We start from the raw sequence: 14,450 nt of genomic DNA, 5'->3' as shown, positions 1-14,450 counted from the left end.
CATCCACCAAGCCTTGCAGCTCCCCTTCGTCTTCACTCAACAACACAGTATCACCTGCAAACAACAGTACAGGGAGTTTCCAAACACTTACTTAACACAATGAATCTGGTGAAGTTTAACCTCTTCATATGAGAGAAAAAAGTCCACAGGTGGAGCTTAAGTGGTTGCCATTTTCTTTGTTTACAAACAGGGCAGCGCGCCGACCGCAAAGGGAATTTGCCCAGGTGTTTCAAACCTAGCTGCGCTTGCGCCATAGGTAGTTTATGTGTGTGGTTCGTTTTGGGGGGGTCTGGCACCTTGCCATTTCATAGAAAACCGTGCCACAGAAGTCTGCGCCATAATATATATATACACATATACCTAGGCTGCCTCCTCCAAAGAAAGGAGGGTTGCCATGATGAGACGACACACTCCCAATTCACTCAACCACACACACACATTTATTAATTCATATCTTAGCCCCAAGGGGAGAAAGAACAGACTCTCACTGCACTACACCGCACGAGGGTCAACTGCTCAGTGGAATCAGTGACATCCGCGGCAGGGCCCGACAACAGAGCTGGTTCACCCCTGCCACATCAGACTGGACCCATCCCCTTACCCGCACCTGACCCGATCAGCTGGTCAGATCAAATGTGGGAGAATATTCCCTTGGGGCCCTGTCACCATTTATTCACTCACAATTTCTCTCCAATCATTCTTATCACGAGCAGTCACTCTTCCCTGCTCAACAGACATCCCTCTCGCATCTAATGCTCTCTTCACAATGTCCATCCATCCTACTCGTTGTCTTCCTCTCAACCTTATACCTCTCACATCCAATCCAGCTATCTTTTTCACCAATCGTTCATCATCCATTCTCTCCAAATGCCCAAACCATCGCAACACTCTGCTCAACTCCATCAGCCATCTCCCGCATAACTCCAGTTCTCCTTCGCACTTCATCATTTCCCACTCGATCCATATGCATCACTCCACACTGAGTCCTCAGACACTTCATCTCCATCACATTCAAACTTTTCCTCTCTGCTATATCCATATTCCATGTTTCAGCCCCATATAATGCAGTCGGTACCACTACACTGTCATACAGCCCTCTACATCCATTCTAAGTGAACGACATATAAACACTTTTTTCATTCCTCCCAGCACCTTTCCTACTGCATTCATTATAAACATCACTTCTACATCAATTCTTCCATCCACAACAACATGTGACCCTAAATACTTAAAACACTCTAACTCTCATGCAATTCACCATTCAAAACTAGGTTTGTCCTCCTACGATCTACCAACCACGTACACTTCATCACTTTACTCTTAGTCTCATTTACTCTCAATTTCCTCCCTTCACACACCCTTCCAAACTCCTCTACCAACTCTCTCAATCTCTCCTCCAAATCATCCACCAATGCAATATCATCTGCAAACAGCAGGTGCTTCAGAGTCCACTCTCTACCATCAAAATTCACCAGACTCAAACCTCCACCTAACACTCTCATATTCACCTCCCTTACAACATCATCCATATAAATATTAAACAACAAAGGCGACATCACACATCCCTGCCGCAGCCTTACCCTCACAGGAAACCAATCACTCACAGAATTTTCCACTCTTACACACGTTCTACTAATTACATAAAAACTTTTCACTCCTCTTAGCAACCCACAATCTAAGTCCATACAATCTCAAAACAGTCCACAATGCCTCCTCATCAGTTCTATCATATGCTTTCCCTAAATCCATGTATGCCCAAAACACACCCTTACCTTTTGCTAAATACTATTCACACACCTGTCTCACAGCAAACACCTGATCCACGCATCCCCTCAATCTCCTAAAGTCACACTGCTCATCACCAATCAGTCCCTCTGTACCCTCTCTAACTTTCATAATTAACACTACCATACACCTTACCTACAACACTCAACAGACTTATACCCCAAAAGTTAGTACATTCATACTTATCATCCTTACCTTCATACAACGGAACCACACAAGCACTTGCCCAGTCAACTGGCACCATCTCTCACAAAACACACATTCAACAATCTTACTAACCACTCAACAATTGTCACTCCAATACTTTTCAGGCATTCTGCAGCACTCCCATCCATACCTGCGGCTTTCCCTGCTTTCATCTCCTTTACTGCCTCCTGCACTTCCTTCATCGTGATCAAAGAATCATTCAACTCTCCCAACACATTTATTCCTTGCACCCTTTCATCTGTCACAATCTCAGCCTCCCTTTCCTCCTCTACATTTAACAGTCTTTCAAAATACTCAGCCCACCTCTTCCTTATTGCATCCATCTCAATCAACATCCTTCCATCCTCTGCTTTTACTCGCTCTTCCTTCTTAGACTCCCCCTTTCGCAAAACAAATGCTCATTCTGTTGAAAATTCTCAGTCAACTGCCTACCCCACCTTTCATCTGCTGCCACTTTAGCATAACGCAATGTCCTTCTCGTTCTATTTCTCTTTTCCTTATACCTCTCATATGACACCTCATCCTTCCACTGCAGCCACACTTCATATACACGTCTCTTCTCGGCCACAACCATACTTACTTCCTCGCACCACCATTCCTGCACAGTTGTTGACTTTGTACACGGGTTTTATTTGCCCGTGTAGAGTAGAACTCTCAAAGTTCAAAGTTTGGAGAGGCTCCCCTCACACAGCTCTTCTCAACAGGGAGGAGTCAAAGGTTTTTCGTCTCATTAACTCTTCTCCTCTTACTGGCTCCCTTCAACCTCTGTCTCTTCGCCGCACTGTTGCATCTTTATCTCTTTTCTATCGCTACTTCAATGGTCACTACTCCTCTGAACTGTCTGCTTGAATCCCTCCACCAGTATGGCGGGCACATAGCACCCATCCAGCAACAAACTCTCATCCCTTTTCTGTCCAACTCTCTAATGCAAGAGTAAACTGCTACTCTCGGTCCTTCATGTATGCAACAAGTCAACTCTGGAACTATCTCCCTCTGTCTGTTTATCCTACTGCCAATGATATCCAGTTTTTCAAACGGAATGTGTCCAGGCATCTCGAAATGAATTGTATTTGAATTTGGCTCTCAGTTATAATGTTTTTGTTTTTTCTTGGAGGAAGCAATTTGCAGGCCCCTGACCTTTGGTTCCTTCTCCCTTGCATAAAAAAATGTGAGTCATGATTGGCACGTGACAATTTAGTCGTGGACGGTAGATTGGACCCATATATGGTACATCACATCTACACTTAACTTGTGTCTATGATTATCTTTGTGTTCTTTGTGTAGTTGTATGAAGACTCATGACTATTTATTTATTATCACTTGATACATCTGCCTATCAATCTATTGCCAGATGCCTTAATCCCGTAAGGGGTGGCCACAAACCAATCGCCACCATGTCGCCCTGCCCCCTTCCATTATACTGTCCTCTTCCCAACTCACACCCCCACTCTCATGTACCTCTACACTCCATTCCTCCATCTCAACCTCGATCTCCCCCTCCTTCTCCACCCCTTCATCCCACTCACATATACTCTTCCCATTAATATCTCACTCTCCATCCTCTCCATGTGAACCAGCAACCTTCCTTCCCTGTTGTACCCTTTCATGCTCAAAACTTCCATCCATACTCATCACACTACCCAAGCACTAAAATGCACTCACATTTCTCGTATCCTTACCATCCAGCCTCGCTGTGCATTCATTGACTTCATTTCTCTCGAAGACCACAACTTTACTCTTCCCTAAATTCACCTTTAGATTCTGTTTCTTACACGCTCAACTAAACTCATTCACCAAGCCTTGCAGTTCCCAGTGTTTTGACTTAACAATACAGTATCATCTGCAAACAACGGAACAGGAAGTTTCCAAACGCTGCCCTCTCTCATAAAGGCCGCTCCAACATCCATTGCCCTATAACCCCACCTATATACAGACTGAACAGCCATGGAGGCATGACACATTCCTGTTTCAATCCAACATTCAGATAGGAAAAATTAACTCAGTTCACCATCCATATGAACTGCAGCCCTAACGCCCTGACACATCCCCTTCACAGCATTAACCACCTCATTTACTCCATGTATTCTTACTATTTTCAACATTTCTTGTCAATGCATTCTGTCATATGCTTTCTCCAAATACAAGAAGGCTGCATACAACTTCTTTCCCTACTCTAGAAACCATTCCACTAAACACCCTCGGATGAATATTTGATCTACACAACCTCTTCCCTTCCAAAAACCTCTCTGTTCTTCGTGATACATATTTAAATATAGGTAATGTAGTGCACTAATTATACCAGAATAAATGTGCAGGCGAAGGGAAGAAAGATAGTTAATCGTGTGCTTTGACATAATGAATCTGGAAGAATAAAAAATGAAAATGGCGTGGGCAAAAGAAGCCTGTCGTGAATGATGACGTATCTCAGGTTCAGCAAGAGGTCGGGGGGGAAAGGACACCTTTGTATTCCCATCTATTTCAGAGTAAGGAGTAATTACAGGCAGTAAGGAGAAAGTTCTGCTCACACCTACCAGACGAGCACCCAAAAGAATTGCTGGCTTAATAAAAATTTCTCCTCGCTCTTTCTCATTTCAATATTCATTGATGTCCAGGACTATGATTTAGAAACACGATTTTCCAGTATAATATTTTCTTCCTGTTTTCCAAGACATGAGAAAGTAAACTGATTTATGTGTTTATATGCCTGCTTCATATTGTTTTGGTAGTGCCCCTAGGTCTGTATAGAGGTTCGTACAGAATGCTGCCCGCCCCCCCTTCTTATTTTCAGTATGCTGGAAATATTGCATTTACCCAAGGCAACTCCACCCTACACATTTCCACCTCTGATCTGCCTCTGCATATTCTCACCTACAGCATCATCATCCTTACGCACACTACTGTCGTAGTTTTGTGCATTACCTCACACCCTTATTCATTTGTTCTTATTGAAAGATGTATAGTGCAGTACATGTTTTCATGTGTTAGTCTTGCTCACCAAATACTCATCCATGGTACATGATCAGTGACAGCATGCCAGTTTAATTCCCAAACTGTCCCCACATTTATTCCTGTGACTTCCTTCACTCTTCAGTATTCATTTTTATATTTTCAGTACTGCTTACGTTTCTTCCATGTTTATTATCCACATCTCAATACCCAATACTTCCATCCATGTCCCTGCACTGCACCTACAGTAACAAAGACACCCAATCATTCACCTACATTCATATCTAGATATACACACCCATTCCCACAACCATTCCACATGTCCAGTTCTGTACTTAACTACCCATCAACTGTGACATTCATACATATTTACAGTATAATATAGTCACTGCCCTAAACTTGCCACTGTCAAAGTCTTGCACTTAAAAGTGCGCGCGCACACACACACACACACACACACACACACACACACTGAAAGTTGTCCTTCTGCTACAGAAGACGACGTTTACTATACCCACAAGTATGGTGGGTTTCTTATTATCTTTGGTGCCAACGTGTGTAATTGTGCAGACCAGTACTAAATCTGCAAACTTAGCCACACAGTTGGCATGTCACGCCTGAGTTTGCAGGAAGAACTCTGATTCCGTTGCGCCTCTGTGTCTACGCTCTTCCCTGGCCAGGTTCTGAGCTTCTTCGAGATGAATGGCTCCTTCACTGCATAGGGTTTGCCTTTGTTTTCTGTCTGAGGCATTGGATTCAAGATCTTTTGGTATGATGTTTATCTTCAGAGTTGTCCTTATATGATCTATATATCTCTTCTTTTGTCCCCGTGGATTGCAGTGTGCTACAGGGCAAGTTGGTCATACAGAACCTGGTGCGGAAGGCAGTGCTCAGGCACGCAGAACACGTGTCCATCCCATATCAGCTGCTTTTTAGCCTGCATAGTTGCTATGCTATCAACTTCGCCTGCTGGAGAATTTGTGAGTGAGGGATGCACTGTAAGCACTGGATGTAAAACTCAAGCTGTTTAATGTGAAGCTGGTAGCACGCATAAGAGTGTGGAGAGGCCATATATACTGATACCCTCGTCTCGATTTTAAATTGGTATTTTCAAAAACTCAGGATCTGAGTCATCCAAAAGAGGGAGGCTTGGCTGATTCGTGCAAGGACTTCTGCATCAATGCTATGTTTATTTGTAACCACACTTCCAAAATGGGTAAAATTCTCCATCTGTTTTACATCTTTGTCATCTATCTGAAACGCAAGAAGCTCTACTGGTTATTTTCTCCAAGATATTATTTCTGTTTTACTGACATCTATTCGGAGCTTCATTGCATGGTGTGTGTTGGAGACAATTGTAAGACCCCACTGTAGGACTTCTGAGGTATGTGCAAGGACAGCACAATCATCAGCGTATTATAGCTCTAGGAATGAGCCATTACAGTTTTTGATTATGCTTGAAGACGACTGTGATTAAATAAGTTACCGCCTAGATAGAACTGGATTTCTACTCCATCATTAGGGTTCATTTGTTGGTCTTAAAAGGGTGATTGTTGTGGGATAGATGTTAAAAATACTGAGACACGAAACATACTTACTTTACTTCCACGTCCAAGCTGAAGGGTTCGGATTTGCTCTCAGCTATGGACACACAAGCATTCATGTTGTCATGCAGGCTATTCAGGATAGTAAGAAATTTGTTTGGAGCACACACACACACACACACACACACACACACACACACACACACACACACACACACACACACACACACACACACACACACACACACACACTGACCGTGGTACCAGATGTGCCAGGTGCTCCACAACCCTGTAGCTTGGCTCTAATGTCTGATGACTCAACCTTCTTGGACTTCGCTATCTCATCCAGGTACTTTTCAAAATCAGTGAATGATATCTTCTTGGCCCTGGTGAAAAAAAGTAGTTCTGTTATATAAAAATCTGTACAGCATGTAAGTATGCACCTAAATTTTAAATGTACAATCAACAAAAGTACCATCTCACAAACCTTACCCCACTGATCCTTCTGAAACGTGGACGAAGCATTGTGATATATGGAGTGCCCTGTATTTATAAATGCAGTGATGAGAAATAGGGAGTTGAGTATGGAAGTTAAGAAGTCACTGCATGATAGTATTGTGATCCCTACCCTGACGTATGGAAGCGAGGTGTGGACCTTGCAAGAGGGGAACAAGTCAAGAGTGAGAGCAGTGGAAATGAGTTACCTGAGAGAACCATGTGGAGTGACGTGAAGGGACAGGTTGACGAATGAAGAAGTGAAGGAACGTTGTGGGGTGGATGTGGATGTGGTTGAGAAGATTAGGAGAAATACACTGAGGTGGTTCGGACATGTGAAGAGGATAAAGAATGAAAGACTGACTAAGAGGGTGTATGTAGGCGAAGTGGAGGGAGAGGGAGGGGTAGACCGAGGATGAGGTGGAGAGATGGAGTTGAGAGGTATATGAGGGAGGGGGGGGGTGAGTTGGGAGGAGGGTAGTCAAATGGTGGGTGACAGAGCGACTTGGAGGCGTTTTGTCTGCGGCCACCCTTTGCGGGATTAGGGCGTCGGGCTATAGACAGATTCATGTGTGTCCTACAGAACTCGTTCATTTTCACACCCGTCGTTCTCCAGGTGTACAGTACTTTTTTGTTGACTGTACAGTTATTAAATTTCTCTACAAAAATAACTGATTATGGTAGTTATTGATCACGATCAGTTTCTTCTATACAGACCTCCTGAAAAAAAAAAAAAAGATATGCTGTACACTGCGTACAATTATGCGACAAATATTCTTATATGCAGTATAATTTTGTGTATACACAGTGATCCCCTGGCTATTGCGCATAACTAGTACTGAACATAGTGCGTGATAACAGAACTGTGTCATAACAAAAGCACAGAACCTATTGGATTTATTCTGATTGGTACTAGGCAACCAAAGTGCAAGCCCAAATTTTCCCTTCTATGACAATTTAGACCTAGTAATAAATACATACCTATGGTTATGGTAAGTACCAGAAACTCACACAGGCATAGCCAGGTTAATTGGGATGGCAAGAGCACAATAAGGAAGAAATATATAGCACACAGAAACATGAGACTGGCCTGAGGTAAGAGGTTCTGAGGCTAGGAAGTGGAAAATTAGTGATCCCACCATTTGGGATTAACTCCTCGAGTAGGGCCTCATCGCTGAATCCCTCAAAGCCAGCAGAAAACAGACACCCTGCACTATCACTGTTAGCAGAAATCATCTCAGGTGCATGATAACAATGTTTTTGAGCAGAAAAATATGAGCTAACAACATGAGTGCAGATTTTCACCTTGCAACGTTAACAACATCCTCTAAGACGAAGTGTGCAATAACCAAGAGATAACTGTGTGTGTGTGTGTGTGTGTGTGAAGCAAAGGCTTCAGGGCCTACATCTCGGGGGCAGTAGCCTATCCCAAGGCCCAGTAGTCCTCCTACACCTCCACATGTCACCACTTCAGCGCTAACACCCACCGTCCATTTTGAATACATGCTAGGGCTGTCTCATACAGGACTGGTGTATTAGTATTAGCGGGGGTATTTTTACATGTCGGCAGGTCATCTGGTAGATCAGGAAGGTCTGCTTTTTATGAAATTCAAATCCTTAAACTGTTCCCTGCCCCAACCAGGATTCGAACCTGGGTCCATCAGGACTGCAGGCCGCCTCTCTACTGATTCAGCCACCGCCTTTTATATATATATATGCAGCCGATCCCTGGGACGTGCAGCGGCAAGGACACTGCCAGCTCAGACCAGAACTCCTCACCATCTGAATCGTATTACCAAAGAAGCTTCTCCTCACATCCCACACCGCTGCCACCAATGTAAAGGGCGTACGAAACTCACTAAATTAATCACTGGATTGGAAAGCAAGCCCACGCATTCCCCAGGAGCACACGTTACACTTGCGCTGACGCTCCCGTATCACCTTTGGCAACGCGGGCGTATATAGACAGAAGAGAGATGGAGAGAAGGTTCGATCTTGGAGAACAGAGTAACAGGAAATACATTCAGCAGGATATGGGAAGGAAGGAGTGTCTCAAAGAAGATGTGGCAGGACTGACTTGAATCTGTTGAAGGTGATGGCTGTGTCAGTGGTGGAGATGGTTTTGCCGTCTATAACCTTGGCCTGCTTGAACCACTTGTCAGCCTGGGACAGCGTCATCATCTTCCCATCGCTCTTCGTGTCACCGAATTTGCTGAAGTTGCGGAACTGTTCCTTTAGCGTGAGCTGCTTGGGGGTGCCTGCGGGGTAAAGTGTCGCTATGGGTTGTGTTCTGATTGCATAGGAGGCATCGAACCACTCCTTCCTTAGCGTTTATTTTGCATGTCATGCCTTAATACTCTCTTGTACCATATTTATATTGCTTTAGTATAAACACAGTTTGCATCAGGACACTGAGATCTAATATGCAAAATAAATCGCCACGGAAGATGTGTTATGAATTCTCCAAAGTCGTTTAGAATACGGCCCCGTACGTCTCCTCTCCACAGCATATTTTACCACTACATCTTAAAGTGTTTGTAATTTGAATAACTGCTGTTATTTACACAATATATTTATTTCTTGCCAAAATGATCTTGATAAATTATGGCAGGATACCTGATTATCAAGGGTGGTGATTCAGTAAATTAGTCTAGTTCTTTCACCTTAACTTGACCCAGATTTTCGTCTTTTGGCGACCTATTTTACGCAACTCAACGGTAGAAGAGGATAATGCTACGGTCAACATAAATTATATTCTAAAGTACTTCACTGCGACCAACATCGTATTCTAGAGTTAACCTGTTCTTACTTCTCAATAAGTAACACAGAGAATTGTAGTTTTAGGCCAAGAAAAAGTAAACAGATCCTGCCACACCAGAATTTAAACCAAGACAAGTAAAATATTTTCTCAACATTTACGAATTCCCAAACTACTGATGCACCTGAACCTTCATTAATTTGCATTTAAACATTTGAATAAGTTATAAATTGACCGTAAGATTTCTTAGAACACAGTCATGTTTGTACACTTTTATATATGATTAGGACAAACAAGTCTCGTCTTCGTTACAAAACTCTCTCTCTCTCTCTCTCTCTCTCTCTCTCTCTCTCTCTCTCTCAAAATACGTTTCTCCGAGTGCATTTAGCAAGTATGGTCGTAGCATCGACGACCAAGAGCCTACCTGGATCTTCGTCGCCATTCTCCTGGGGTTTGGGCTCCGGGGTGCTGGTGCCCGCTGACGACCGACTGTCATCCTTGTCTTCCTTCTCCTCCTTCTGCTCCTCTTTCTTCTCCTTTTCCTCCGTCGCCTTCACTTCCTTCGCTGCCTCCTGATCCGACATCTATAAGAAAATAGCAAGTCAGCCGCATTCAGATTAAATAGTTTCAGATTGTTATTAATCACCGTGCTTCAGTTACGCTAATGTCACTAACGAAAGGTTTGTTGTTTTCATTATATATTAAGAAGCAAAATGAAATAAGGATTACGATACGTTACTGAAATTGTCCATATTCGCTACATCAATTATACACGTGAAAATCACCAAAGACTCAGTTTTTTTTAGGCAGATTTCTGTTTGAACGAGGTCGGTGAAGTGGAATGCTGCAGGGAATTAAAAGTCTGAAATTGTGTCAAGGTAGGGGGTGAGCGGCAAGAGGTCAGTGATCCGCGGCAACTTTGATGGTTGGTGGTGGCGCCCCACTGCGTTTATACTCCACTGCCACCACCCCGCCACCCAGCTGCCACATGCACGACCATCACTCACTCTCCCTTACCTCTCTACGGGTAGGAAGACTTGCACAGGCTTCACACCACGATCACTACCGATAAGTTACATCATGTACAAAATGCAATAATAGAAAATTGCATATATATATATATATATATATATATATATATATATATATATATATATATATATATATATATATATATATATATATATATATATATATATATATACACGTGTGTGTGTGTGTGTGTGTGTGTGTGTGTGTTGCAGAAGAAAATACATGTATGTTTTAGAGACAGGCATCCACTAGTGCAGTGATGAGTCACTGTGGGCTAAGTCAGAGGCTGACACATACTGATGACGGCTTCATACGTTTTCGCCCGCAATAAAGAGCTCTGTGGTGGGTGTCAGTGATATGCCGAAACAGGGAAGCTAAGTTGTCGATAATTATGTGCTATGAGAAGTTTGCTTGCATTCCCCCCACCAGTCTCTTTGCCCTCCAACTTCTCTCCCCTCCCCCGCTGCTACATAATGAGAGTGTTGCTGTGCTAAGCTTACTAGCTGAAATCCCGTCGGTGGGCTGCTTTGCTGTAGCTTTGTTGCGTCATCTTTATCTGCTCTAATGGTCGTTAGAGTCTTACACAATGTTGTTGTTTAAGGCAGGAACAGACACCACAATGTTTCATTAAAGCGATAATCAAGCTATTCGTTTCGGTTGAGAGCAATCCAAGTTGTCAACGGGTTGACCAACCTCCTTCCAAGTATGGGTGCACTAAAGGCTTTGTTTCATGGCAACTCCAGACTACCTTATTTAACTGATAACAATCTTAACATTTTAAGGGTCAAGTAGCATTGAGCAAGATATAATCTGCCCCTTCATACACCCCGAGATTAATACAAACGTAAGCGATGTTTGTCTAGTTTGGAAAAAGCTGCAAATGCCTACGTGTGTCAACTGTAACCTCGAGAGCAATATCAACTACGTGAATGCCAAACATAAGGTATTTCCTTCAGGAGTACTATTATTTGTAAATCAACACGTGATATATGTAGTGTGACACTGTTTCTAAAAATATATGAACATTATCATTCACCCGGGAGATGGTCTGGTTGTGAAATGCATAAAAAAAAACTGCATAATGTGGCGGTGCAAACATCATCACGAATCCAGAACACCTAGGGGTCTCTTGGCTCTCCACACAATTCCCCAGGGTGCACACCTCACTGTTTGACCCTAGACATGTTGCTGCAGAATAAGCCTCCACGTAGTACAGTACAAAATCCTATATGTGAACCAGGGGCGTACCTAAAGATTTGGGGGCCCGGGGGGCTAGGTTCTTTGCGGGGTCTCCCTCCAACATCTAAATATAGAGGGCCCCCCAAAAGCTAGGGCCTGCTATAGGTATACTGTAAGAGAACTGTGGGCAGGCTTTACTGTGTAGTGTAACAGTTTAACATTCGTAAACCCTGCCATAACTGGTTTTTAATTACCAAAGTACATTTTTCGGGTGTATTTTACAGTGTTATTAATGAAACTGGTAAAAAATTTTGATGCTAATGTTATACGATGTAGCAACCCACCTAAACTCACCCTACCCAGCCTAACCTAAGCTAAGGTAAACATAACTCATGAGCACCAAAAACAATTATCAGATTCATTAAAACATTAATAAAATTGTAAAATACATCAGGAAAATGTATTTTGGTAATTAAAAACCAGTTATGGCAACTTCTAAATATTGCCCCGTAATACTCTCAACACACTGAGGTGGTTTGGCCATGTGGAGAGGATGGAGGGTGAAAGACTGACGAAGAGAGTGTATGTGAGTGAGGTGGAGGGGGAAAGAGGGAGGGGGAGGCCGAGGATGAGATGGAGAGATGGGGTGGAGAGGTATATGAGAGAGGGGGGTGTGAGTTGGGAGCAGGGCAGTGAAATGGCGGGGGACAGGGCGACTTGGAGGCGATTTGTTTGTGGCCACCCCAAACGGGATTGAGGCGTCTGGCAATAGATAGATAGATAGATAGAATACTCTCAACTCTACAAAATTACAAAAACGAAAACATATTTATTTATATACACTATTGCAATAGAAAGCATTTCCAATAATTTATACTCATAATTAGTCGTAGACAGTACTGTTTGTTATAAAAGCCAATTTTCAAGAGCCGGGTGCGCAGCACCCACCAGTTTCAATGTCAGGTGACGACTGAGACAATGTGGCCAGTGTCTCGAATGTATCGGAAGGTTTAGGCCTACCGCTTGGCTACAAGTTGCCAGGTATCTCATTCTCAAAACTTATCTAATATCTCAGCCGGGATTGTCGGGATGATAAATATATATATATTTTTAAATACTAAAAAGCTTATAAATTTTTACGGCTTTTTGGGGCACCCCTCAATTGGGGGCCCGGGGGGCAGTTTCAAACAGCCCCCCCCCCTCAGGTACGCCACTGGTGTGAAGGGTGGGCAACATTAGACGCGTGTTAAAGCTCACACGCGAGGCAGTTGTCCAAGGAACGCCAAGTCATTCTACAAAAACCGAAAAAAAAAAAAAAATCTTCACAGCGCGTGCGCCTTTAATTCAAACATAAAAAGGGTGTAAAAAACAGAAAAGTAATTGTAAATGTAACTTACCTGTCAATTCTAATTAATCGTGATTTATTTAGGAACTAAGACAGCACTGCCAAAAAGTGTGTGCATTTGTGGCCAACATAATAAAGGCCACGTGCGTGTACTGAAACAGCAGTAGTGGTGCTTGCTGTTCACTGTAACACGAATTACTAAACTGAGAGAGAGAGAGAGAGAGAGAGAGAGAGAGAGAGAGAGAGAGAGAGAGAGAGAGAGAGAGAGAGAGAGAGAGAGAGAGAGAGAGAGAGAGAGAGAGAGAGAGATTTAGGCTACATTCACCACTGAGGGACTTTCAAACTGAGAGAAGTTAGATACTGCCTCCATTCACTCACTACCATGGGCTTCTCCACAGCTGAATAAAATAGTCTAAGCGGGAAAAAAAAAGAAAAACAAAAAGATCTCGCCACACTGAAGAGGTTAGATATTCCCTCTCGCCGTACACCCTTTCTCTGTGTTATAAATTCCCCAATCCCCTCTCCCTTCATCCCCTACTTTGTACAGCATGTAAAGGGTAAAGTTTTATTACCCGTTCGTTTCCTCTCCCTCCCCCTTATTACCGTTCACTGCATGGAGAGAAAGAAGTATATTTTCGAGTATTACTCCTTCCCTCACTCATACGCCCTTCCATTTTCTTTTTCTCTCATTACCCTACTTCCCTAACACCCTCTTAATCGTACATCTCAACTTTCTCATTTCTTCCAACACTTTCCTTTGCTCCTCAACCTTCCTTCTCAGTTTAACCCCCTCTTCCTCCCCCACTTTCACCCTGGCTCCTACTCCTCTCCCTGCCCCTCATTAGCGCTAGGGCTTGAGTAAGTTGCGCCTGTCCGCCACAAATAACCCATGTTTCCCCGCACTGTGGTAATTGCCGCCCAGGAATAGCCACGTCAAGGGAGAGAGGCAAGAGGCAGGATTTTAATACACAATACTGCCTGTTGGGCTCACTCTTGGCTTAATATTCACTTAATATTGCTTGCGAGGCTCAGTTTTGGCTGAATCTATACTGTAAAAGCTGCTATGCCCTCCCGTTGTGTGTGTGTGTGTGTGTGTGTGTGTGTGTGTGTGTGTGTGTGTGTGTGTGTGTGTGTGTGTGTGTGTGTGTGTGTGTGTGTG

General features: G+C 43.3%; 1 protein-coding gene across 1 annotated transcript in view; it reads right to left on the bottom strand.

The window, feature by feature from the left end:
• The window catches only part of LOC145404454 (uncharacterized), a 36,062-nt gene that overhangs the window by 6,305 nt on the left and 15,307 nt on the right, over nt 1-14,450 (bottom strand). The window contains exons 4-6 of the mRNA XM_080275972.1: nt 10,160-10,319; nt 9,055-9,235; nt 6,739-6,868 (exon numbers count right to left, since the gene is read on the bottom strand). Of these exons, the coding sequence (XP_080132098.1) occupies nt 6,739-6,868; nt 9,055-9,235; nt 10,160-10,319 (471 nt within the window). The remainder of the gene's footprint in view (nt 1-6,738; nt 6,869-9,054; nt 9,236-10,159; nt 10,320-14,450) is intronic.

The sequence above is a fragment of the Coenobita brevimanus genome, chromosome 63 (genome assembly GCF_032717465.1).
Source record: "Coenobita brevimanus isolate Jiangsu-jjx chromosome 63, ASM3271746v2, whole genome shotgun sequence".
Classification (NCBI taxonomy): Eukaryota; Metazoa; Arthropoda; class Malacostraca; order Decapoda; family Coenobitidae; genus Coenobita; species Coenobita brevimanus.
This window is presented reverse-complemented; position numbering and strand designations above follow the sequence as displayed.